The sequence below is a fragment of the Fistularia commersonii genome, chromosome 20 (assembly GCF_037954325.1).
Source record: "Fistularia commersonii isolate RoL2024-O1a breed Wild chromosome 20, RoL_Fcom_v1.0, whole genome shotgun sequence".
In the NCBI taxonomy this organism is placed as follows: Eukaryota; Metazoa; Chordata; class Actinopteri; order Syngnathiformes; family Fistulariidae; genus Fistularia; species Fistularia commersonii.
The window spans coordinates 7,480,183-7,505,760 of record NC_141303.1 but is presented as its reverse complement, the minus strand read 5'-3'; the positions used below and the strand labels follow the sequence as shown (position 1 = coordinate 7,505,760).

The following is a 25,578-nucleotide window of genomic DNA, read 5'->3' as shown; positions in this document are numbered from 1 at the left end:
CACGTATGTTGTGCATTCTTGTGTCAGGTGTGCACTGTTTTTCCAGTCCGGAGAGAGAGGAATCTGGGCTGGGGTCCAAGCTGACTATCAACAGCATATTGCAGGAGCCTGAGACAAGAAGCAACACATCCACTCTATCTGTACTCCTTTTCCTTCCCATCCTTTATTACTCCTCCCCCTATTTTCTCCACTTTTGATCACTTAGAGCGCTGTTGTTGCGCAGTCTGAGCATTTCCCTTTCTGGTCTTTGCTTTTTCTCAAATTCACTTTCCTTCATTCAAATCAGCATTCACACATTTTTCCTGCTCCTTCCCAATAGGGTTTTTATTGATTTTCATCTTTTTTATCAGTGGAAAGATGAGGGGGGAGGAAAGTGTTTGGGTTTCATGGTCTAGTTCCGTGAAAAAGCAAGGCTCACAAGCTGGCCACCACCCTTGAAATGTTTGTCGCTATGGGGAAACTGTACGCCTATGCACTTGTGTCAAAGATCAGTTAATAATCTTATTACCTTTTGGGTGAGGTTCTCATTCAAATATGTACAAAGGCTGTGAATCAATAAATGATCTAGTGACTTATACCAACTGAAAAAAAAATGTTTTTATTTCCTTGGAGTTTGAATATGTTGCTATATATTGTGATTTATGGCATCATGCTTGTTTTCCCTCATGCACATTTCTGCTATTTTGGAAAAAAACAAAAAAGCTATAAATAATGCACTTAACTTTAACAACAGGCACAATTAGTGGCTACAATATGTATGATACATTTAAAGAAGTACTTAGTTTTGCATATTGGCACCATTTCATCAAGTAAAATTAGTACATTTCAGGTGTAAATATGTGTCTTCCTGTCTAAGTGTTCTACTCAATAGCTGGACGTGGATGCTGAGAAATGATGCCTAAACGGTTCTGTTCAGTGATACCTCGAAATCAAGGCTCAGTGTTAAAAAGAGAGTATGTGTCTGTGATATGTGGTATAAACAGATTCTTTTTTGTCTACGGGTTGCACTCAGTTTCTTTTTCTATGGCCGCAATTGACAAAGTGTATATTCCTGTGGAAGCATTATGCCACAACGCCATGTGTGTGATCTTTTACACAACTACACTGTGTGCTACAACTTCTGGCGCTGAGCTGCTGTTGTGCAGAGAGACGGTGATAAAAAGGAAAGGCCTCCCACACAGGCAGATATGAGTCTTAGAAGCTCTATTAGTTCCTCAAAGCCAGCTGCTGGGTTCAGATGGATGTCTGAGCTGTGCTGTTTGATGTTCATTCATCCATAGCCTTACATCTCTGCCTCTGTCTCCCAGCTTTGCCGACACTGGGCCCCATGGGGCTAGAGAGAGCACAGCTGCCATAACTGCAGGATAAAGCTGTCTGCTACTGTGCCATTCCTGCCGCAGCCGCTGTTATCACTGGTGATTGTGCTGGCTCTGTCTGTTTTTGGGGTCTGCGGAGTGTTTTATGAGTGAGGTGTGGTTAGTGAGGTTTCATAGTGAGGGGGATTTTGATGTAGAAAGGATTCATTTGAGCAATGTTCCCTGATCTGAACACTATGTAGTCTGTCTTCCAAGGGGCTTAAATGAAGAGATAAAGTTTTAAAGAATTAAATTTTTTTTCTTGCTGATACCTTTCAGTTATATGTCATTGTTCTTCATCTCTCATTGCAGCACTCCTCCCCTCCCTCTTCTCTGGACCTCTTTGGGAATGGGCCAGCGCCTTGCCAGGGCGCATCTCTCCACCCGGTGGTGTGCCTGGCGTCGTGCGAGAGTGAGGAGGGCAGTGGCCAGGTCATAGAACTGGCCCACCCCTCTCTCTCCGCTTGCGTCTTCCAAAGTGACCTTTAACCTTTGACTCAGCCGTGACCTGTGTCCCACTGCCAGCGATGCCCTTCCGGCTGAAACTGCGGCGCACGCGGCGCTACAATGTCAGCAAGAATTACTTTGTGACAAGGATTCGCCTGCTTGACAACAATGTACTTGAATGCACTCTATCAGTGGAGAGTACAGGACAGGAGTGTCTGGAGGCGGTGGCTCAAAGGCTGGAGCTGCGGGAGGTGAGGAAATATCTTTTTTTTTATATCACAGTATATTATTGCTGTATTATTGAATTACACAAGTACATGTCTGGATCTTCTATATAAAAGTATAAAATGTCCAGTGCAGCTGTTTAATTTTATTTTGTCTTCTTACTGTCCTCCTCTCAAATTGGGCACAGAAATTAATTTGAAATTTCTCCAGGATATTTTCTAGTACACGCTTTAATGGTATTTTGTTCTCAGTCTGTATCAATTGTAAACATGATCAGTCCATCTTTTGTGTGGTGTGTATCATTATTTCTGCAAAAAGATTGTAATATGATTGAATATCTTCCGATGACAATTATTTTTTCTTGACTATCGGGGATCAATAAAGTATTATCTTAATTTATTCCGGTTAAATATAAACCCTCCTTTACTTCATTTTACTACACTCTGAGGTTTGCGTTTTTTTTTCTTCACTTCTGTCATCACAAGCTAGACTGAAGTGGAAGAATGGCATGGTGTGTATTGTTTGTATTCATTCAAGCAGTGGGGAAGTTATTGTGTGAGGAGGCAGTTTGTGCAGTGATCAGAGGAAGAATGTATGCCCTTTGTCGAGGGATGATTGACTTTGATGAATACGCGTGTCCAACTGTGTGTCTGCATCCGCTGTGACCACTAACTAAGTGATACGAATGGGCGGTGACATTGTGCGTACTCACACTGTGTTGTGGAATTTGACAGGTGTCAGTGATGTTATAAATCTGCAGATGTGACGCCTCTGCTATCTATCCAATGCGTGCATGCTGCCTCAGCAGTCTTTGTGCGTGCGTGGGTGTCAGTCTGAAATTGTTGTTTTCATTGTTACCTGAGGCTCTGATTTTGTGCCAGTGTGTCGTTGCGTGTGACTAATGAGTTACTGTTTTTTTTTCTGTGTGTTTTTATGTACCTTTTAAAACCTTTCACAGCTGTACTCACACTTAGATCAAACAGGTTGTATCAGACTTACATACAGTGTATTACAAGTGAGATACACAATATGAAGCCATGAGTTCTGCGTTGCTTTTCCCAATTTATTATTGGGCATATTACTGTTAGTTAAAACCCAAAATAGGTTATTTAGTGCTGTAGTGGAGAATTCAATGTATTCTATTATAAAACAGGACAAGCTTGATTTATCTTTATTTTCAGATACTTTATTTTTAATTTAAGGGGAAAATATATTAACATAAAACATGGTCGGGCAAATATTGTGTGTTCACATTGTCCAGCACTGAGTCTGTTGTATACCTCAAGGGTAATGACTCCAGCCTGTTTTTCTTTGACTTAGCTGCTCTGCCGATGTCAAGGTTTGATTATATTTAGAAGAAAACTAGATGCTAGTTGTCTGTCAGCAGCCTATTAATCTCACTTTTTTTTCCATTTGCCCTTCCTCTGTCTCTCTCAACTCTCCATGTACCTTCTTCCATTGATTTATCTTTCATTCCATCTTGTCTACACAAGGCATCTTTTCTTTGCTTCCTCCTTGTCTTATTTGTTCTTTATTAAATTACCATAATTTGTGATTTGCCCTGACCCTGTCTGCTTTCCTGCCCCTGCTCTAGACCCATTACTTTGGTCTGTGGTTCCAAGGAAAGACCCAGGCCCCGGCACAACGCTGGGTTGAGTTGGAGAAGCCCCTCAAGAAGCAGTTGGACAAGTTTGGCAATGAGCCACTGCTGTTCTTCGGAGTCATGTTCTATGTGCCCAGTGTCTCCCGCTTGGAGCAAGAGGCAACAAGGTACAACACAACATTTAAACCATCACTGCTGATTTTACATGCCAAAATACTGCTGCTTCTTTTTTTGCCTTTTTGTTCCTTGTTTTCATTGTATCTTATTGCTTTGTTAAAAAGAAGGTTTATAGATTGGTAAGCATAGGAATGCAATGGCATTTATACTGACATGAAATATGAAAAAGGGTGCAGCTGTCTTCCTTCTGCCTACTATTTTTTTTTTAATTCCTCATTGTCATGATTCCTTGGTTAAAACCCTTAGCCAGCTAATGTGGCCAAACTATCCATTTTGTGCCCAGGGTACTTGCGAGAGCACAGAAGCCATGGTCACTGACCAAAAGACCAACACTGTCATCACATTAAGGCTGAAGTATGTTTGGGCTTGATGACGCAATATAGAAAGGGGACATATAATTATGTTGTTTTTAGATGAAGGATCTGGCATTTCTTTTTATTTATCTTTTCATTGTGATCGTTAATTCTGCAAACAATATGTCAAAGGACCTTGTCATGAACAGCTTAAAAGGCCTTTTTACTTTATATTTACCATTATCATTTATTCTATAATTACCAGTTTACCTTAAAGTATGACTGCGCTATGGCTGCACAACATTATTGATGTAGCAGTGTTGCATCTTTATTGCATACCTTCCAATACCTGTACTTGTCTGCCCCGGCATCTTAATGTGTTTTGAGATTTCCTTGAACCAGCAAAGTCGGCTTTAGAACTCTTTATGACACAGACATTTGATGTTCGTTTGTGTTGAAATGTTGAGATTTAGATATAACAAAAAAAAGGCAAGTTTTGACATGACAATAATGTATTCAGGGAAAAAGGGCACATTGCAGAGACAGAATATGTTTGAAATCTGTTTGGAGTATTGCAACATATTGCAATTTGGGGGTGGAGGCGCAGGAGGTATCATCCTTGGAACATTCCTGGTTTGATTCCTGGCTCCTCCTTGCGTGTTGAGGTGTTGTTGAGTAAGATACTGAACCCCTAACTGCTCCCCTGGCACTGGTCAACGGTATGCCTACTGCTCATGGTTCATCCATGATGGGTTAATTGCAGAGAACGAATTACCCCACAGGGATTAATAAAGGATAAATTATTATTATTATTATTATTATTATTATTATTATTATTATTATTATTATTAATTAGTAAAGTACCATAATTCCACATGTGAAATTGATACTCTACGATTGCTTTCAATATGTTTTGTATTGTGAGATCTTAGCCTATATCTAAATCCAGTAAATTCCTAAGTTTGACTCACTGGCAAGTCTAATAACTGAGAAATGACCTTTAAAAATGTAGTCATGCAAGTTTAGTCTTAACCTATTCTGGATGAATATTGAGATTAAGGTAATTCCACGTTTTCTACATTTCTTGCCCCCCCAAAATTTTCAGATGAGATTTTTTGAGAGGTGACTTTGTGTCTTTGTGTGATCCATCACTTTTTGGCTGAATATGACATTTAACGTATTAGTGTTGAATCAAATGTGTGATAAACTGGCTTATTTTCATCATCAGCATCCATCTTTCCCAAACCACAGGCTGTTTTAGTGTGGCCGCCATTTAACTAGCATGCTGTCTGGACCTGAAAAGGGCATCTATGGGTCAGTGTGTAGTGGATGGTCGGTCTTTTCATATTACCTCTCATTCCTGGGTACACACATGCACAAACATACACAAACACACTCCAGGTTTGGCTAGCACTGAGCTGGTGAATTTGCGGTTTCAGCTTGGCTGGATGTGGGAAAAGTCGATTGCAGGTCACAGCTTGAAGTTTTGATGTTTAACTTATATTTTTGCTCAAGTGTTTTTTTTCTTGATTGTGTGTGCCAGTTACGTTGCAGAAATGAGTCAGTATTTTGGCAAGCTGGAGTAGACATTTTCAGTACCTCCAGTAAGATAAACCAAATCAAAATTATCAGTTGGGCTGACACACGCTCAGTGTGTGGGGTGAGGCAGGCAAGTGTATGTCCGCAGGTTCATTATACAGAGCCCAGAATCTACACTGGTCAGGGGATGGTATTCCAGGAATCCCCTGCGGGCTTTTATGGTGTGTGTATGGGGGTTATGGGGTTGTAGGGGTTATGATGGGGCCTTAGGAGCAATTTACTGAACAATAGTCCCCTCTTTTTTCATGCTCCCTCTCTTTCTCTTACTATCCTTGAATCAATAGTGTCACCCTTATCCCATTTTTTACTGAGAGGCAGATATTCACATCACGTCTTTTGCCATCTTCCTCACAGTCCTTCACCCCTCTTTCATTCAGCGTCTTTCTTTTTCTTCTCCTGAAAGTAAGGAATGTTGGCACAGCCGTCCAGCGTAGGAGGTGGACCACGCATTCCTCCAAGCAGAAGTGCTGGGGGTAAAAGGAGAGGTGGGGGATGTCTGGCTCACAAAACACATACACACATGCACACATGCTCACTCACCTCACACACCTCACACACTCTCAAAAGAATGCTCTCAGAAGCCAGCTGCAGTGCTGTCAGAAAAGTTAGTCACAACACACCACAGTGAAGAACACAAACGCACCCCAAAGCAAGATTCTAAAAGCCTCGTCCTTTTTCACGTGAAGTTGAAAGCAAACTTTTTTAAATGCGTCAACTCTTTTCATCCAGGCCTGATCACAGGACTTACCAAATGAAGACCCTTTCTTTAAATTTGAATCACCAGCAGAACCTTTTCATTCAAGAACCATCAATCAGTGTAGGAATGAATATTTTTTATGGCTGGCAGTTCTCTCTTTCAATAGGCAATGAAATGACTGGAATTAGATTTTGCTAATATCCAATCTAGGCTGTTTCTTCAAGTGTATCTATATATGGATGGTAACCTTTGTTACCTTGGCTTTGTGCATTTATTTTTAAATGGGTTTTAGCTCATTGTTTAAGTATGTCTGAAGAATTTACCCATCTTGAGATGATGGGATTGCAAAGCGTTTGTAAAATTAAATATTCATTTTACTCCTTATTTCCAAGATTATAATCATTCTGGAGTATCTTTACGATTCTGAAAGACAGTTGACCAACTTTAAAAGTAACTGAAAACGAATGGAAAATTAAACAATCACATGATAACATTAGTTAAGTATATATACTATTACTCCGTAAGCAAAATTCAGCTTACTCAATAAATCAGGGAGATGATTACTAAAATACAGAGGACAGGATAATTAGTATTACTGAGGACAGCTGACTGCTGCTAATCAACTCCACTTTGGTCACTGAATAAGTCCCAGAAAGTTATTTTCCGATAATCTAGTAAACTAAATGTGCCCTTAATCTTACCTAGATCAAACCTTTATGTATTATAAATACCATGTTGCTCTTGCAGGATTGGTCAAATACCTGTAGGCTTGCAACTGATAAATAATGGGGAAAAGACATAAACAACTCATTAAGTAACAATGGAGTCATATTCTAGAGATAAATGCATTTGTTTTTTGATGCCAGAGAGAAGAGAGGTATTCTCTCCTGAAAGAGATTTACTTAAAAAGTAATTTGAGTTTTATAATGTGGTCAGCTCTTTGAAGTTCAGGGTTCGACTGATGAGTAACTTGATACTAGAGCTCCTTCTCTTCTCATCATCCATCCATCTGTTTCTCCTTCCCACATCTACTTACTTCATGCAGCTGTGAAAATCGCCCATTTTGTGTAGTGAGTATGTATGCTCTGGCTACAACCAATGATCCAGTTATATGATGAAGACAGTCATTCAATAATGTAAAAGCCCCCCCCCTTATAAACTTTGTACTGCAGTTAAATGATTGTAGTTGTTGCAGACACAACAAATCAGATAGAAAGATAATTTGCCATCTCTACTGTCTTATTCTTTAGAGGTGAAGTAAAATAGCGTAACATTAAAAAGGGCTAAAGACACAACAGGCATGAATCATTTCTTAAACAAGACCAGCTCTGCTGCAAAATATAAGGAATGCACTGACTAGACCTGCTGGACAGAGCAAGAAAACCTACAAGATCCATAAAGTAAGCTCTGGTTGAACTGCTTAGAAAATTTAGGGCCTAAATCCTTAACCCCTGAATTTTAGGGGTTAAGGATTTGAATGTTTCTGTTTAAAGAGTTGACCAATTCAAGATGGTAACAGTTAACCCTATTACAGTGTTTTTTTTTGTGTCAGTTGATTTCGACACAATCCATAACTTTCTGCACTTTCGTTGATTCCTTGTGAAAACCTGTATAAAATGTAAAAAAAACAAAAACAAAAAAAAAAACATGTCATATTTTCAGTATTACCACTATCATTTTAAAACCAGAAAGTGAGAAAAAACTTTGAGGTTCAAGTAAATTGTGATTGATCCTGATTTTATAGCAAAGGTGAATGACCTAGATATGATTATGGGGATTATATATGAATCCAACAAACTAATTGTTGTGGTGGTAGTAAGCAAAATAAAAAGAGAAAAATAAACTATTTACCCATCATTGGAATATAATTGTATTACTTCCACAGTCTTTGCCCCATAATGCAGAACATTTCCTTAAAACCCAAACTGAATGTGTCTAATACTTTTTTTTTCTAGCAGCGCAAACAGTCATAAATCTTGTGGCGTTCGTGTTTGTCACCAGTCAAAAACTAAAAACTGGTTGGAAATATCATGATGACAAATTGTCTGTTAATTTCTACATAGATTTGACCCTTTTTCCCTTTTTTCATGGAAGGACATGCAAGTCATCCCCAAATGACTGACTGTCCCTCTCACAGTATCTCCCGATTATCAATTTAAGCATTTTATTTAAAGTTTGTGGAGATTCTCAGTCATCCAGGTCACGGGCAATTCTTGTCAGTCCTCTTCTCGTAGGAACTGGACTTGATTTTCTTTCCTTGAAGACGATTTTTCCTTCATGATTCATTCACTCATTCATTCATACGTAAACTTGCTGAATAGTTTTACAAATTTTAACTTTCTTGAAGTAAATGATAATAGCCATTAAATTGTTTAACCCATGATTATATGGAAGTGAGGTGTTAGTCATCAAGTTCTCAGATGACTTCTAAACTATAACTAGTTGTTGACACTATGTGGCTCACAGCAGGTGATATGCAAAGGGCACGGATGGAACTTTCTTTATCACCGATGTGAGGGAGGGGCAGAGTGCCTCAGAAAGGGAAAGTGGGGAACCTAAACAGAGGGCTGTTGACAGGGAGTGGGGCCAGCTGGCCTCAACAGCCCCCAAGGCTAACAGCACCAATAGCCTTGAAATCCTAGCTTTGTTCAGCTAGTTATCGCTCTGTCTCTCTCTCTCTCTCTCACACACACACAGACACACACACACACACACACACACACACACACACACACACACAGCTGTAGTCTGTTCTGCCCCTTGCTGATTCAACACATTTCAAAGTGAAACCCTCTTGCCTCCCACACAAGCCGTATGGTCTCCACAGGGTTGAAGGGGTGGTTAGGGTCATACCACTGAAGAGGTGAAAGGGTGAATGTGCACACATGCACACATTTGTGCATGCATGCAGACATGCTCGTAAGCTTGTCGTAAGGGCCACTTGGACATCTGGCAACGTGTCTTGAGCCGAGCTGGAACATGCATGGGTGCATAAAGGGCTCTTTGTGCCTGTGTGATTGCCTGGAGAGCCAACAGAACACTCTGCCATGGTGGAAGTCACCAATAACTTGTAGTAGGGAAAGCTTTAGCTAATGTCTATCAGTGTATACGAACCTCGTATTACACCATGGTGATGTCATTCTAATGTATATGGATGCCAGGTGTGGGGTTCTCTAAGGACGTCTTTGTGCAAATGAATGTGGCACCAGCACTGCTCTACAAGTGCGGACACAGAAATCCTGGAAGACATTTATTTTGACTTTGTTTAGATACATAGTTCAAAGACTTTATGGATTGTGAAGGTAAATTAAATCAATTAAATTAAATAATGATTTTTTTTTTTTTTGTCCATGGCTAAATGATACAGCATGTAGATGTTGTGCCAACTTATATTAACTGGAATATTATTTCATTCTGTTGGTAACATTAAAAATGTGTTTTTAAATGTCATCTTTTAAACCATAAAACATAATTAACAATGTTTTCAAGCAGTTTCGATTCCTCGACATAAGGTTTATATTAGGATTGAAACTATAGTCGAGAAAAAATTGTTATCGTACCATCGTACATTCTTGCAATAATGCTCTGATTGCATTTTGTTATGAAAATTCATTCTTTCTTTTGAAAGACAGCATGATAATCCTTTCATGGAAACCTGAACTCGCTTGGGACAAAATAATAGCTTTTGATAAAAGCAAAGCAAGCAAATAGTGATTATGAGTTTTTGCTAAGGCTGAGCACCCCTAATTGTGCAATGAATTAATAGTCTGGATGTAATAGTTCAAAGACCCTGTTAATTGCATATAACCTATGTAAAAATAGAAATACTGATCATACCCGGATTCCCTTTTGAAGCTCTGAGCTATAAACTTCAAGTGAATGCTCTGTAAATAAGGCTCTTTTTTAAAACTTATTGATCTTAATGACAGAAATTTGCCCAATGTCAGCTACTTTGTTGCCATACATTTGTAGTTTTGTACAAAAAACTTTTGTTCTGTAAGAAGTGATTCAAACAAATCTGAAGTTTGTTAATTTTCTTCTTCCCTAGTACATAATAACAGACAAAAACATAAAAAGCAAACACACCAGATACACTGTTTTATGCTTTTCTCTCATTTGTAGGATATCATATGAAGTATACAATAAGTGGGCCTCGAACCATCTTTAGAAAAATTGATGGAGAATGATTATCTGTTTTTAACTGAAGCTTGCACAGAGGGGTCAAAGGTTTCTTCTAAGGGAACTCACAAGTTTTGTTTTTGTGGCTCTTTTGTGTAGTTTGGGCTCTCCCGTGGGCACACAGTCAGACCGCTCTTTGCTGCTTTTCACCGTCATGCTTTCACTTGCTCATAGTTATTTCAACAGTTTGCTGTCCGCCTTTCCACCGCTAGCCTTATGTTGTTACCATTGAACCCCAGAATGTGAATCAACCACTGTCATCCTCCACATTTCTCCAGACCCCATACGAAGAGTGTTGGAAAAACAAGGAGCGTTTGTAAAAACAAAGTCTACGATCATTTGAAGGTTTTGTGTCCCGCAAGGCTCCTCCCCTCCAAACCGCATCAAGCGCCGCCCCGTGCTGTAACATTGATGGTTGGGGTTGGCTAATTAGAGGGTTGCCACGGGAACGGAATGGCAGCTCAGCCAGCGGGTGTAATGACAGGGTGAGGGAGGAGGGCAGGGTCAGATTATAGGCCCGGGAATATGTGCAAGAGGGAAGCTCAAAAAAGAAGTGAACAAGCAGAGGAATAAAAGAATAAGGGAGAGGGGTGAAAATAAAAATATGAGATGAAAAATGGAGGAGGTATAGATGGAACGACACAGCTGAAAACAGATAGATATGACAGTGAAATTACAGAAGATGGAGTGAATGACTGAGCATTTATACCTCAGTAGACATTTGTTTACCCTGGCATGACGGGTCTTGATGCATGCTTCTTCTCAAGACTCTGGTGTGTGTGTGTGTGTGTGTGGATGTCAGGAAACTTGTCTCACAGCCCACATTGGAAAGAGTCAGCCTGTGGTCACCATGGCAACAAACAGGAAACGGTGTGCAAGTTTTATGCAGCTGAGCCCAGTCACCCAGACCGTTTCTCTCTCTTTCCTCCTGTGTGGCCACTCTTTTCTTCAAAAGACAAACATCTAGCTGGACCGGGGCTAAAAGTGGACAAAAGGAGCTCAGAAATTTAAGGAGCCCTGTGTATTTCAGCCTCTTGGCTTTGGAACTTAAACCACATTGTGTGAAGGCTGCTGTAGCCTCAACAATCTGAACAGTGTCATCATATCATCTTACACTCAGCAAAACCACCAGGCCCAGAACCGCAATGCTCTGAGTCCTGGTTTGCCTCACATTTGCACAGCAATTATGATGCTTTTCTCTTGTTTAGTTTGTATTACTCTACCTACATCTAAACGTATTTCTTGTTAACATCAACCCAGCCTCTGGCTGCAGGTGAAACACTCACTGTTCACTGAAACTTTGCACATTTGCAATGCCCAGTTGCCCAGCTGCGTGCATTTGGCATTCTTCTTGAGTCAAAAGTGAGTCATTTGCATTTCAAATAGGGATGATTCACTCATTCCTCTCTGGAATTCTGCAAAAAGATTCTCTGGCAATGCATTAACCAACAAATGTTGTTGTTACTACTGTCATGACGCATATTTTCTGTGGCATAAACTTTATGTGGCGTCTCTGTAGATATTTGCAAGTGTTCCATTGCTTAAGTGCAACGCTTGAAGCTCTCCTTACATTCATTTGACAAACATTGTGACCTGACACCCGCATCATTTTTTCCAATTCAATTTTATAGAAGTGGTTTTCAGAAACATTGTGGATGTTCGGATGGGGGGGGGGCTTTTACCCACATTTGAGTTCTGGGGAGTTTCTGAAAGCTAATAAGAGTGCCTTGCTACCACCCACTTAGAGGTTTTGTGCAGTTAAGCTGGCTGAAGGGCTGCGGTGCAGTCTGATATGTAAAATACAAGACTAAGAGTCTACAGGACTTTTGCCGTGATGTTTTAAGCTAACACCCACAGTGACAATGAAAATGAAAATGACAATGACAATGAAAATTTATGTTTATCAGGTATAGCTTTGCGCTAGTATTTAAGTGTACATATACTTACATATGAAAATGCAGCTATGCATAAAAACAGCCAAAGCTAAAGGGATTGTTATTTGCGTTGCAAGTTCTTCGCCTTCAACATGGGGATAAATTGACTACCTTTACCAAGGTTAGACAATTTATTTGCAAGTTTATGCAAGGGCTACCTGGGAGTTTCTTACTTAACCAAATTCCTGATGCAGGAATGTGAAAAACTGTATTTATTTATTTACAAATTACCATTGTGTTCTTTTTCCATCAAACTGATATAGAGACTGTCAGACCAATATGATCGCAAAATTGGGGGAGATGTGGAGCAAGGAGCCAAGGAAAAAAATCTAAACAGAAATGAAAAGAGTACATCTGACTATATTGTTCTTTTCTCATCTCCCTTTTAACATTTTAGGTATCAGTATTACTTGCAGTTGAAGAAAGAATTGTTGGATGGACGTATCCAGTGCAGAGTGGAGCAGGGGATCAGACTAGCTGGTCTAGCAGTACAAGGTACGACACAAATACATACACAGACATGCACACACACAAGAACAGCTCATGCAAATAATCTAGCAGAGGGAGACAGACAGCACAAGTGAGAGTGAGAGAGCACAAACTCACACTTTCTCAGGTCATCCTGACTTCCCTACCTAATATGGCTGCATACCACAGGGAGAGCCCCGTCCACTTAAGTTCCGATGATATCAGTCACACACATACACACACAACTTAACTTCTCCCTGGTCTTGCTCCTGGATGCTGTCTGCGTCTTGGGGGGAATGTAAACAAACAGTTAGCTTATCACCAACTCCAAGGTTAGGCTTATTGCATCAGGAAGACCCTGATCAGTCAGGAGGCGAGGATCCTCCGCTGCACCTCTTTTGGTCCGACAGACACCAGAGTTGTACTTACATGTTATGGAGGGAGTATGGGTATAAGTTCTATTGCTGTTTTGTAAGCACTGAAGGAGGGAGGGAAAACAAGCAAGTCTAACAAGTTAATATTTAGCTCCTGATATGCCCCTGAATGAATGTCTGTACTAATTGGAATGCTCAAAAAGCTGCTATGTTTATAAACCTTTAACCATAAGCAATATTTTACAAATCTACATTTAAAACAGTTGAAGAAACAGATGCTTCTTTTAACGTAATGCAGCAATCGCATTTTTTTATGAAAGCTGTGCAAAGTTTTTAGCATCAGTGATCATTCACAATCTAGAAATAACATATACACAGGATAAAGCATGCTTTCGTTTTGTATTGTTTTAAAACAGGAGTTATTGTTGTATGATGAACAAGACGTTTCACACAATTATCATGGGAAATGCATACATTGCTGGTGTACTGGGACATGTGAGTGAAGCTGTTTCAGTTCACAAATTCTATTTACAAATGACAAGACATGTCTTCCAATGTCCGTGTGAGAGTTTAATCAATACAAATAAAATCTGCCACTTCTCAGCCAGAGCTTGTTAACTCGCAGTGTATGTTTCCAACAGATTAAAAATGCATGTTTCTGTTTTCAGCTGACTTTGGGGACTTCACACAATTTATGTCTCAGGACTTCCTCAGGGAGTATGTGCTCTTTCCTGTGGTGAGTAAAGAAAATTGATTGATGTGTGCGTGTGTGTGCGCGCGTGTGTTCGTGTGTGTGCGCGCGTGTGTTCGTGTGTGTGCGTGCTTGTGTGGTGTGTGTGTGTGTGTGTGTGTGTGTGTGTGTGTGTGTGTAAATGTACAAACTCTTGTTTCAAATGCGCACCTCAGTTCCCCTGTATTCCTAATCAGAAAAAGTAGAAGAATATCAGTCCCATGATAGAAAAGAAGGATAAAGTAATACATTCAATTTAACATAATTTACTCTGTAAAAAAAATAACAAATTTTTTCTGTGAAATGCAAAGTATACACGGGTTATTTCACTTCTTCATCAAGTCACACTTTTGACACTTCCCAAATTGTCTTTTTGTCAATTCTGTAATGTACCTCCCCACTTAAATCTTCCGCCTTCTATCAGTACCCCTTTTCCGGACATATTGCCTAATAGTTTGTTCCTTCTTGTTTGATATCCATCAGAACTGGCCAAATGGAGATGAGGTGTTAGACGAGTGGACTCAAAAAGTTGCAGAGGAGCACAAGAGCCACTGGTACTGAGATCTTGTCTACACTTTTACCGAATGTGTGTGTGCTTTAGTCAAATGATGTTTAACACAACAAGTTTCTGGTACCATATTTTTGCAGTCGAATGCAGACCGCTGAAGCGGAGCTGCTATACATCAAGGAAGTTGAGAAACTGGATGGTTTTGGCCAGGAGAGTTTCCCTGCTAAGGTAGATTAATCACACAACCCTCCTCCTCCACATACCTTCACTTATCATGTGTACAGAGAGCTGGAAAATTGTTCCCAATCGTGAACAGTCACTTCGAAGAGTGTTTAGATGGCAACAACATGGCAAAATCCTCACTGCTAGGAAAGTAGCCCCGTCTTCACTGTCAGAATAAAGAATAGTGACAAAAAAATCCCATCGTCACATGTTTAAACCAATACAGGGGTTAAAGAAAGCCGATGGGTTAATATCTTAACCGTTTTCCACGACAGTTTTGTTAGTGCTGTACATTGAGAAGAAGGCTAACATTATATTTCGCAGCGTAAACAAATTACTGAGTAAATGATTGCTGTCGCCTACACAATGAATGCCTTGTTTCTACAAAATGCTTCGTGAAGCTGCTGCAATAAACAAGAAATTCCAGTTCGACAGTTACTCACATTAAAAGGATTTAATATAAGATACTGTTTTCAAATAAATTGTGAATGCATTAAACCTTGTGAGTTGATTTATATTGCTTTACTTCCATTTAGAAAGTAGAAGTGGCAAAACATTTTTGTGACCACAGACCACCCAAACACTCTTAACACAAGGGTGAGGTGTAGCTAAGGATACCCTAATCTGAAATCTGTCATTTATATCATTGCATTAGTACCGATGGTTAAATTTTTACAAGATATAATTGTTTGTTCTTGGAACTTCTCACACTCCTTGCAGGACAGCAAGGAGTGCATTTGTGCCCTCCCCCACTGATGTAGATGGAAATTTAAAATGCTTTCCAGCAGTATTGAACATGTATTATAACTGAAATGTCTTTTATTATGACCTTGCTCCCTTCCACACATTTTTGTTCATACTTCACAGGACAACTACACCAACGATATTTTCATTGGTGTGTCCTTCATTGGTGTATTTGTCAAGCATAGAAATGGCAGATCCATAATGCTTCACAGGCAAGTTTTATTTTTCTTTTCCTTGCTAGCCTTCTTTTTCCTTACTTGCCTGAACTTAAAACTCTAAATTTGGAAAATGTGGGAAAATGTGTGTTTTTGTTTGACAGGTGGAAGGACATTGGTACCATAGCACACAACAAGTCAGCCATCACAGTGGAGATAACGAGCAGAGATGACACCATAATTTTTCACATGGTGAGTGTTATGTCTGTAAGGGGACACGAGGCACACATAAACACACATGCAGTATTTTTCAGGCAAAAAGGAAAAATATTCCTGGATATCTCTGAAAGCAGACAGAACATGGGAAAAGACAACCGTTAATCCAGCTGCTGTGCTAATTCAGTATATCTATATTTTCCTTTCTTTGTTTGGCTGTGCAGGAGGATATGGAAATGGCCAAGTACATTGCTCGTCTTTTCACGGCCAGACACAAGTTCTACAAACAGAACAAGATCTGTGCAGAGTGAGTCTTGAGGCCAACCAGACAATGACTGAAGGCCATGGGAGCATTTAAATTGAGTATATTCTTTACATTAATAATGTGGAAATTATAGTTCATCTACTTTTGGTAGGCTATGAAGTCACTGGTATTTTGATATAAAGCCATATTTACTGAAAAATACTAGTTTTCTGATTTTTCAGATGTGTTCCTTCATGTATATTTTCTCTATAGACCCACTCACTCACCTGCGCCAATTAGGAGGAGACCCACTTGGACTCACCGCCTCTCTTTGGTACAAATAGCCTTTCCCATTTCCCTGCTGGTTCTGAGTGGTTTTTATAGTACTTGTTAATTCTCATTTATTTGTTCAGATTTCTTCCTTTGGGTTTCAGAAAGTTGGAAGACAGAGTGAGAATTTGGGCTAAGAGAAAAAAAAATCTGTGGTTAGAGATCCCGCTACTCCCACTAAGAGCAGCACTAAATGTGCCATGGAGTCTTAATTTTAATGTGCGTTGGTGGTGTTGGAAAGTGTGCATGGGTGTTGCTTGGTCTGATTTCCGGTGCGACAATGGAGGCAGTGATTTGTGCGCCTCCATCTATGCTGCCAAACAATGGCTTGGCTAAATGTGGCACAATAGCTGTTCAGTCAGTTGGCTACTTGTTGCCAACTCAATAACCTTTAAACAGGTTAGAGCTGGTCACAATCTCCTTTTGTGAGGATGACTAGAGCAAGATAAGACATAAATCCAGACAGAATAATGTAAATGACAATATACTTTGAGGTTCCCTCAACCAGCCAGGAAATGGAATTATATGACTGCAAAATATTATCTGCTTGTCTTCTCTGTATAACGTGTTGCATCTTTCTATATACCATCACATAGCCACGGCCCCAGTCCTGTAACTTCCAAACAATGCATTCCCAGTATGTGGAGCAGTATCAAGACACTCAGAGCTCTCAAGGTACGTTCAATTCACAAAAAGCACAGAACCCCTCTCTGGGGTGAAATATCTTAAGTGTGATTCAATGTTTCATTATCCCCGATAAAAGCTGCCATTGTTCTCCCCAGATGTGCAGGTTTCTATTTTTATAATTTCCCAACCAGTTTGTCACCATCTGGGGGGCTGAATAGGTGACCTCACTCTTACTCTGGGTTTGTCACATACTTAGTCTGCCTTTAGTCCTAACAAATTAACTCATATTGGCTTGACACTAAAATGGATTAAAAAAAAACTTTCTGGGTGTGTGACTAAGTGTGGTTGTGAGATCAATCTGGAGAGGCACCCCTGGCATCAAAGGTCTTTTGAAATTATGTATGTTTTTCTGCATGTGTGAAAAATTAGATGGGAGAATACTGAATTTGTTGGAAAAACACACACCCGTCTTTTATTTAAGTCTACCAATTAATTTAATTGAATTATATGTTAATTTGTTTTGCTGACTGTCACTGTCCTTTTAGGACAATGTCCCTTTAGGACTCATTGTGAACTGATTTAGAGTACTTCATGCCTCATTGCAGAGATTTTTCCACACCCATCGAAAATATTGGAAAGATAGGGAGGATTGTTAGAAAAATGAAGAATAAAAAATCAAAGCAGTGTTTGAAATTCATATTTCAAAATGTCTCACATCAGTAAAAAAATAAAAAAAACAGAATTGAACAAAATAAGTCACTTGGACCATTCCACAGATAGCCTGTGTCTTCTCATTGTACAAAACTCTTAAATGCCTTAAATATATTCCTTCATCAGCAATTTTATATTCATTGGTCTTGTTTGAATGTGCAATGTTGTTTCTGTTCTTTTCATGCTACAATTATTTGAACTCAGTACTTTTTACTTATACTAACTTGTCATCATAATAGAGATTAATCCACAAACCCCCAGCATGGCATTATGTCAAAATAGCCACCTCACTGTGCAGATAACTCTTTAATTTTAAAGGTAACTTTAAAATAAGAATGATATTTTGAATTTCCTAACTCTCCAAGCTCACCAAATGGATGGCGCAGGGTTGTCAGATTCTGGGCACAATCACCCTTGGCTTTGTGGTGGATCTGAGGTGTAGCCGACAAATTCTGATTTGACGACCTAAGAGACACCCAGACAGAACTTGAATAGGCAATTGATGTCTTTCGATTCAATTTCTTCAAGAAATTAAAAAGATTATTACTCCACTACAATTAATGTAGTAAAGTCACTGTGACATGTGATCTAAAAACCTAGTTGGATCTGGTTAAAACCTGGTTGGATCTGAAAAATCTTGTTGAAGGGCATAGTTGACACTAATTTTATTTGATTTTGTTTGCCTCCCTTTTCTGCTCTTTAGATAGCATCTTCCATGATGACCCATACTACAAGTCGCAGACCAGTTTGGACCGCTGTCAAGTTGACTTTCCTTATCGCAATGGTACTGTGCCCAATGGGAGCATGTACAGCAGCCCAAGCCTCAGCTCCCTTAATCATTCCCAGACATTTGTCCCACCTTCGCCCATGTCCTCCAACCTCAGCATACCTGGCAGTGAGCTTATGCGCCCAGACTATATCCCTAGCCATCGCCACAGTGCCATCATTGCTCCGTCCTACCGGCCCACTCCGGAGTATGATGCTGTTATGCGGCAGAAGCGGCGTATGCTCCCTGCTCACCATGACCTCCACAGTCAGTCACTGCGCAGTCTCAACATTAGCAATGCCTGTGCTTACCGCCAACCTGAGGCTCTGGTGTATAGCCAGCCAGAAATGAGGGAGAGAAGTCTTTATCATGGCCTTGGGCCCAGCCCAGGACCCTATACTCCACAGGTATTGGTGGATGTTCTTGATAGATGTGAATCACCTTTTTTTCTACTGTCTGCTCAAACTTTCAAGTTAAACTGCTTTTTCTTCCCTTTGCAGATTAGTTACAGTAAACCAGTCTCCCATGGACCCCATCAGGGAGGCCCCGCCAGCAACCAGGGACCCTGTCATTCACCGTGCATAAATGGAAGTGGAGGCAGTGGGGGTGGTGGAGTTGTAGGAAGCTCGATCTCCCACACTGTTAGTACACCTGAGCTGGCAAATACCAAACAACAAGGGACAAATGCAGGAAACTATGTAGCTACTGCTAACATGTTAAGAAATCATATGTCACGACCTCCCCCGCCTTACCCCTCCAATTCCTTTCGACCTGCCACCAGCACACCAGACCTTGCAAGCCACCGTCACAGGTGCATCGGGGGCAGTAGTCCAGAGCTGGTTACTCGAATGGTGCAGCTGCAGGTCAAGACCTTCCAGCCAGACAGCTCAGCTGTGGTTCACCAGTCCTTGCAGGAGGTTAGTGAACCACTGACTGCTGCAGCAAAGCACCGTTCCACCTTAGGTAAGAGGCACAGTATGGAAGTGATCAGTAGCATGAGAGGAGGAGGTGGAATGGAGGGCATGGTGATAAAGGGCATGAACACTCAGCTTCATCGAAGGAATACACTAAGAGAACATGTAATGCCCCCTCAGCCTCAGTCCATTTCTCAGACTCAATCCCAAACCCCCCAATCACAACCCCAGCCCCAGCCTCAGCCCCCATCTCAGCAACCAAAGGAGTTGCCGATGCAGATGCCAGTCCAGAAAGCACAAGAAAGCGCTGTAACACCACCAGGGCCACTATCCTACCAGCATCAGAAAACTCTATCTAACGCTACCATGCTAATCCACAGTAGTGAGAGTGAGGAGGAAGAGGAGGAGGAAGAAGAGGAGAGGCCAGAGTTGGATGTTCAAATACCTGGTCTCAACGAAGACATTAGCATTAGCGCCCAGTTGCAGGCTGCTTTGGCCAAGCTGCCAAACAAGCCCCCTCCAGAGTACCCTGGTCCTCCTAGACCCCCTAGTAATGCTCAGATTCACAATCATACTCACACTCACCACCACAACCACAACCAGGGACCACAGAGCAACCACGGACCAATGGACCCAATCCAAGCCCAGAGTCGGGAGGCCAAACCGGGCCAGAGTCAGGCTGGTGTTGGTCCTGGAGCTGGCGGAGGTGGTGCAGGTGCTTCTGGAACTTTGACCAGAGGGGACCAAGGTGGGGTGAATGGAGCAGTTTTAGGCCCATCTATTTCAGAACCAGACCTGACCAGTGTTAAAGAGAGGGTGAGGAAGGAGCCAGTGAAAGAGAGGCCAGTTTCAGAGATGTTCTCCTTGGAAGACAGCATAGTGGAGAGAGAAATAGCCCAGAGGGTAAGACAATAATTTAATAATTCACCTTAAATACACATTGACTTTGAAATGAAACGTAACTATCAATACATCCACCATAAATCAATGAATTTAATTCATTATGCAGCGTTCCTATCAGATGTTATGAAGAAAATAGTTTAACACCAGTTTCCTCTATCACAGATGCTTACAATCTATGACAGGGTTTTATTTTTTACTGCTGTTATGAGGACAGTCTCAACAAAATGCTCACTTTACAAAATGCAAAACAGATTTGTCATATTGCTCCCTGTAGATCAAATGAGAAGATGAGATTGTATGCTGAAATGTTGTTTTAGGTGCCACAGTTGAAGTCTTTCAGCTGAGAGCCAGGCTTGATAGTGCACTCTATTCCTAATCAGTCAGATGTGACTGTCCTAGTCTTTATAAGAAAATGATACAACTGACTCATAAGAATATATTGATACTAATAACAGACCAGAACATGTTATTCTGTGCAGCTCCACCCATTAACCCAAGCTGAATTTAAATCATCATCATGAAATCCTGAAATATACCAGTAATATTGCAAGAAGAATGTGAAAGAACTTGAAAGAAACCCTATGCTGGTCCACTTTAGAACTTCAACCCGTTGTTTTTTAGCTAGTTTCTCAGTTCCCGATTAGTAGTAATCCGGGTTTCAGCACCTGAGAAGGTAGCACTAGGCTCTGAGTCCCGCCAGGCTGCTAAAACCTCTATAAATCCTCCAGATTATGCTTCAGGCTGGTTGTTTTGGTGTAGGTTGAAACTCTGTTAAGGCAAAAACATTTGACACTGAGTCCAGGTATAAGTTAAATCATATAATCGCCTTGTGATACCAGGGATAGGGAATCACTGTTTATGTGTGACCTGATGTAGATGTGTGATTCAAACACATTGCAACTCAATGGGTTTGTGACTGAAGCATGTATCACTTATTCCAACCATCTGGTTTATCTCCTACCAGAAGGGGACCCTTGGTGACTCCCAAGCTGTTGTTTTGACTGTCCCATAGGAATTGAATAAGGTGGAAAGGGGAAGGGAGGAGCTGCCCTGGAGGTTTTAATAGCATCAGAGATTAGGAGAGGTAATCCCTGGAGGAAGGAGGGACCAAGGCATGTGGGTCAGAGTTTGGCTGCCATAATAGAAAAAAAAGTCAGTGGAAGAAGGTGTTCTGTAAGAGAAAGACGACTAAAGAGGTAGGTTGGAATAAAGGAAGGATATAAAATAAAGGAAAAGAGACTTAACAACAAATGACTAAGGAAGTAAGATTTATAGGACGCTGTAAAACTACTTTTGATACATTTGGCATCTTTGGACGGAAAGACCCAAGTTTTCCACGCACGCGCATTTAACTTTCTCCACCCATTTCTACAAATGCACATAACACCAAAGCAAATGTTGCACTCAGGCCATGGGAGGCCAGGTAATCTTGCAATGCTGCAGGCACCTGTAACAATGACAGCGGGATTTTCCTCTCTCTTGAAGACACTCGAGCGGCAGAAGATGTCCGTAGACTCCATGAAGCGACCGCTGATGATGGCTGCCCTAAATGGTCTCTATGTGGCGCGAATGCCTGTTCCAGAGTGTCCTACAGAAGAAGGTGCCAAGGCTGCTACTGACGAAAGGGTAAGGGAAAATTTTATTGGTTTCTTGATTATTGCATGAAGTAAAATCTCAATCAAAATTTTCCCAAGATTTTGATAATCTTGTATCTGTTCTTTAGGTTAAAAATGTTGGTTTATTAATATTGATATATATTTTTGTGATTTGGGAAGTAAAATACAGATAAAATAGCAAGCTTCTTGGAGTTTTTAATTCATCAAAATAGAAACACATTGGTTAATTAAAAAATGGAAAATTGTCAGTGCCAAACACTCATGAAATGAGCCATAGCAGTATGACCTCCCAAGCAGCGTTGTATGGACTGCTGTCAAAGAAAGCTTGTTTTAACCAATTTAACTACTGGTCTCATATTGTCACATCAATGTAATACATTCCTCTTCCCCATAATTGTTTATTTGCCTGTACCCAGCCTTTGTTCAGACTGTTGCTAAGCTAACGGGGACAAGCCCTAAGTGGGCTGTGGAACGCGTGGCATGGTGGTGCTTATCGCCTGTGGGCCCACTGGTATGTTGAGAATGTGACCCGGGAGGGAGAGAACCAGCAGCAGAAAAAAAAAAACCTGACAGAAAGAGAGACTGACATAGATGTTGCCCCCCAGGGATTCTTTTCATGTTTTTTTTCTTTTTTTATCTATATTTCTGCATTATTACATACTTACTAACACAGTTGTAAACTATGACGATGGCTTAGAAATGTGATTGTAAGATTCTGTGCTCTTGTTGTCTGAATGATCTCTTTGTTAATGTCCAACACAAATGAATTGGTTATTCAGGACCTAAAAAAGAAGTCCCTCTGAATGCTGTAGATTACAATTCAGTGACTAACGTTCTTCCCTCATTGTTTCCCTGCCTCTGTCTCACAGTGTAAGACCTTGGAGTTGAAGCTGGAAGAAGAGCGGGTGTTTACTGAGTATGAGCAGGTGCCCAAAAAGAGGGCAGACTGTGTTCTCACAACAGCCACGCTTCCAGAAAACTCAGAGCGCAATCGCTTCCGTGATGTTGTCCCATATGAAGAGAACCGAGTGGAACTTGTACCAAACAAGGAGAACAACACAGGTTACATCAATGCGTCACACATCAAGGTGCGCTCAGGGGGCTAAAGGGCAAAACTCTTTATTTTTTGCCTGTGACCCAAATACTGAAGTAAATTATTAGAATGATTAAATACATTATTTTTGCTGTAAATGTTCAAATGATGTTTGCTGGCAGTTGCAGAAAATGGTAAAAATTGTTGATCAGTGCTCCCAAGTGCCCAACATGGTAACCACTGCCACATTGTATTCTTACTATCATAGGAAGGCAAAGAATGTATTTACAATTGATCATCTGGAAATACAAATACAGAATTTCTACCTTTGTCCTTTATTTTGACATAGACTACTTTGTTTATCACAGAAATAAATGAATATTACTTGAATAATAGTTAAGAAAATATTTTGAAACTAATCAAATTAAGCGGTCCTCTGTTTTAAGCTGTGCAAAAAAAACAAGCTCTTTGTTTAGTTCCTGTTTTTATTTCAGTCTTGACATTGAACATGCAATGTTATGCACTACAACCATTATATACATTAATATTTGATAACAGCACCAAATTATGTTGACAAAGTCAATACATGGAAATGGATGGACCAAAAAAGACAAAAAAGACAAAGATGGTATCAGTAGGTATTAGTAATTGCTGAATATATTATTGGTTTACGATCAAGCTGTTGCCTTCTGTTAATCTGGTAGCAATACATGTATGGCAATGTTGGATCAAAATTATGAAAAAATGAATATGTATGGTGGTAATTAGATTTAATTAGACAAAATAAATCTTTAACTGCTAAATATGAACTCACAATGTGCATCATGTGTTTACTGACTTTCATGAATTAAAACCATGGTGCTTTATCCCCAGCTATGTCCTGCCCCTAAAAGAACGTTTTTTACAGAAAGTAAAATTCTCCCACAAATAAAGTGCAAATGTAATGCTTAAGTGTAACTACATAAAAAAAACAAAAAAAAAAAACGACATGGAGTACATTCAGGCAAAAGTAGTCCATAAACACTGTTTCATTATCACAGACTGTGCAAATTATATTCTTTGCAAGCTCTCTTAGGCCACATGAAATGATGTGCCATGCCTGATTTGTCCCCTGGGCCTCAGGTTTGACACATGTTTATTAGAGTCACAAGTCTGTTCGTGTTGCTCTTAATTATAGTTTCAGACTCAAACTGCTCTCAAACAGCCACATCATACAACTGAAATGAAGAGCACAAACCTAAAGAGTCCGCTCTCCTCTCATCTTTGTTGTGGTCATTTTCTAAGCGAGGAATGGCTGAGAGGATGAAAGCGTCTATTGAAGGCTGTTTGGAGCTTGTGGAATTCAGAAGGAATGTGTTCCAAACGCCAAACCCTCTTAAGTCAACCTGAGCTGCTCTCACTAGCCCTCTATTCTTTCTCCGTTGCGAGCAGAGTAAGCACACAAGCGCTCATGTATGCATGAGTTTGCCTTTCTTGTGTATGCCTAATTGCGGCATGCGAGTGTGATCGTCGCCCTGAATCGCTGCCTATCACGGTATAACCCTCTTACTTCCCCGTCATTTAAGGTAGCTGCCGCGGAACAAAAAGGCCTTGTTTATTCCTCATCCATCGCTTAATACAGTGTTTACAGTCACGAGGCGGCCTTAGCAATCAGCAAGGACATGCTCATTATGCAATGACACTCCCTAGTCACTGCGATCCTTCTGTGAGTGTTTTGGTACTGTGTGTGGCCTTATGGTTGTTAATGATGGAAAGTAAGAAAACTGGAGTGGAGTTGTTGAAGTTTGTAATTAGAATAAACGTAAGGGGGTCTCTTGCTGAGAACAATTTAGGGTTGTTTACACCGCCGTCTTGTGGGTGAGTTAATGTGTTTTTTTCTGAATTTTGAACATATTTATTCTGGTTAATATGTGAGTTTTAAAAAGGACACAGGTTGGCTTACTCACAGTTATCTGCATTGTTTATCATTAACTCATGTAATAATTAACAAGAAATTACAATTTTGCTTGGTTTTCTTTAGTTGTTTTTTATGGCTATTTTTTTTTTATGGCTAACCTGCCGCTGGTGGGCAGCGGCAGGTTAGCGCCTCACAGTAGTAATGTCTCTGGTTGGATTCTGAAAGATTTTCTGTGTGGAGTCTGCATGTTCTCCCCTTTCCTCCTGCTTCTCTGGTGTCCTCCCAAAGTAAAAAACATGCAGTTTGTTCATTGGAGACCCTAAAGGTGACCTAGACTGAGTGAAAGATTGAATGGTTGTTTCTATTTGTGTTGCTGCGATTGACTGGTGATGGGGCCAGGAAGAACCCAATTGCCCAATGACAACTGGGATAGGCTCCAGTACCCCTGTGACCCTGAATCCAAATTAAGCAGTAGAGATACTGACAGAATAAATAATGAATTGGTGGTTTGTTAGGGTGAACCTCGCTTGGTGCTGAAGGCCAGTTGTCACTGGCTGCAAACCTCCTGCAACCCTGTGGTACAGGATGAGGGTTATCGATTTTAAATGAAT

General features: G+C 40.5%; 1 protein-coding gene across 1 annotated transcript in view; it reads left to right on the top strand.

Moving 5' to 3' along the window:
* Nucleotides 1–25,578, top strand: part of LOC147222778 (tyrosine-protein phosphatase non-receptor type 14-like) — a 38,315-nt gene that overhangs the window by 8,529 nt on the left and 4,208 nt on the right. Inside the window, exons 2-16 of the mRNA XM_086167551.1 lie at nucleotides 1,668–2,053; nucleotides 3,622–3,797; nucleotides 12,907–13,004; nucleotides 14,020–14,087; nucleotides 14,565–14,635; nucleotides 14,730–14,817; nucleotides 15,679–15,767; nucleotides 15,875–15,962; nucleotides 16,151–16,233; nucleotides 16,444–16,504; nucleotides 17,097–17,175; nucleotides 18,542–19,011; nucleotides 19,105–20,421; nucleotides 21,907–22,047; nucleotides 22,907–23,125. Coding sequence (XP_086023677.1) covers nucleotides 1,883–2,053; nucleotides 3,622–3,797; nucleotides 12,907–13,004; nucleotides 14,020–14,087; nucleotides 14,565–14,635; nucleotides 14,730–14,817; nucleotides 15,679–15,767; nucleotides 15,875–15,962; nucleotides 16,151–16,233; nucleotides 16,444–16,504; nucleotides 17,097–17,175; nucleotides 18,542–19,011; nucleotides 19,105–20,421; nucleotides 21,907–22,047; nucleotides 22,907–23,125 — 3,219 coding nt within the window. The 5' untranslated portion in view covers nucleotides 1,668–1,882. The remainder of the gene's footprint in view (nucleotides 1–1,667; nucleotides 2,054–3,621; nucleotides 3,798–12,906; nucleotides 13,005–14,019; nucleotides 14,088–14,564; nucleotides 14,636–14,729; nucleotides 14,818–15,678; nucleotides 15,768–15,874; nucleotides 15,963–16,150; nucleotides 16,234–16,443; nucleotides 16,505–17,096; nucleotides 17,176–18,541; nucleotides 19,012–19,104; nucleotides 20,422–21,906; nucleotides 22,048–22,906; nucleotides 23,126–25,578) is intronic.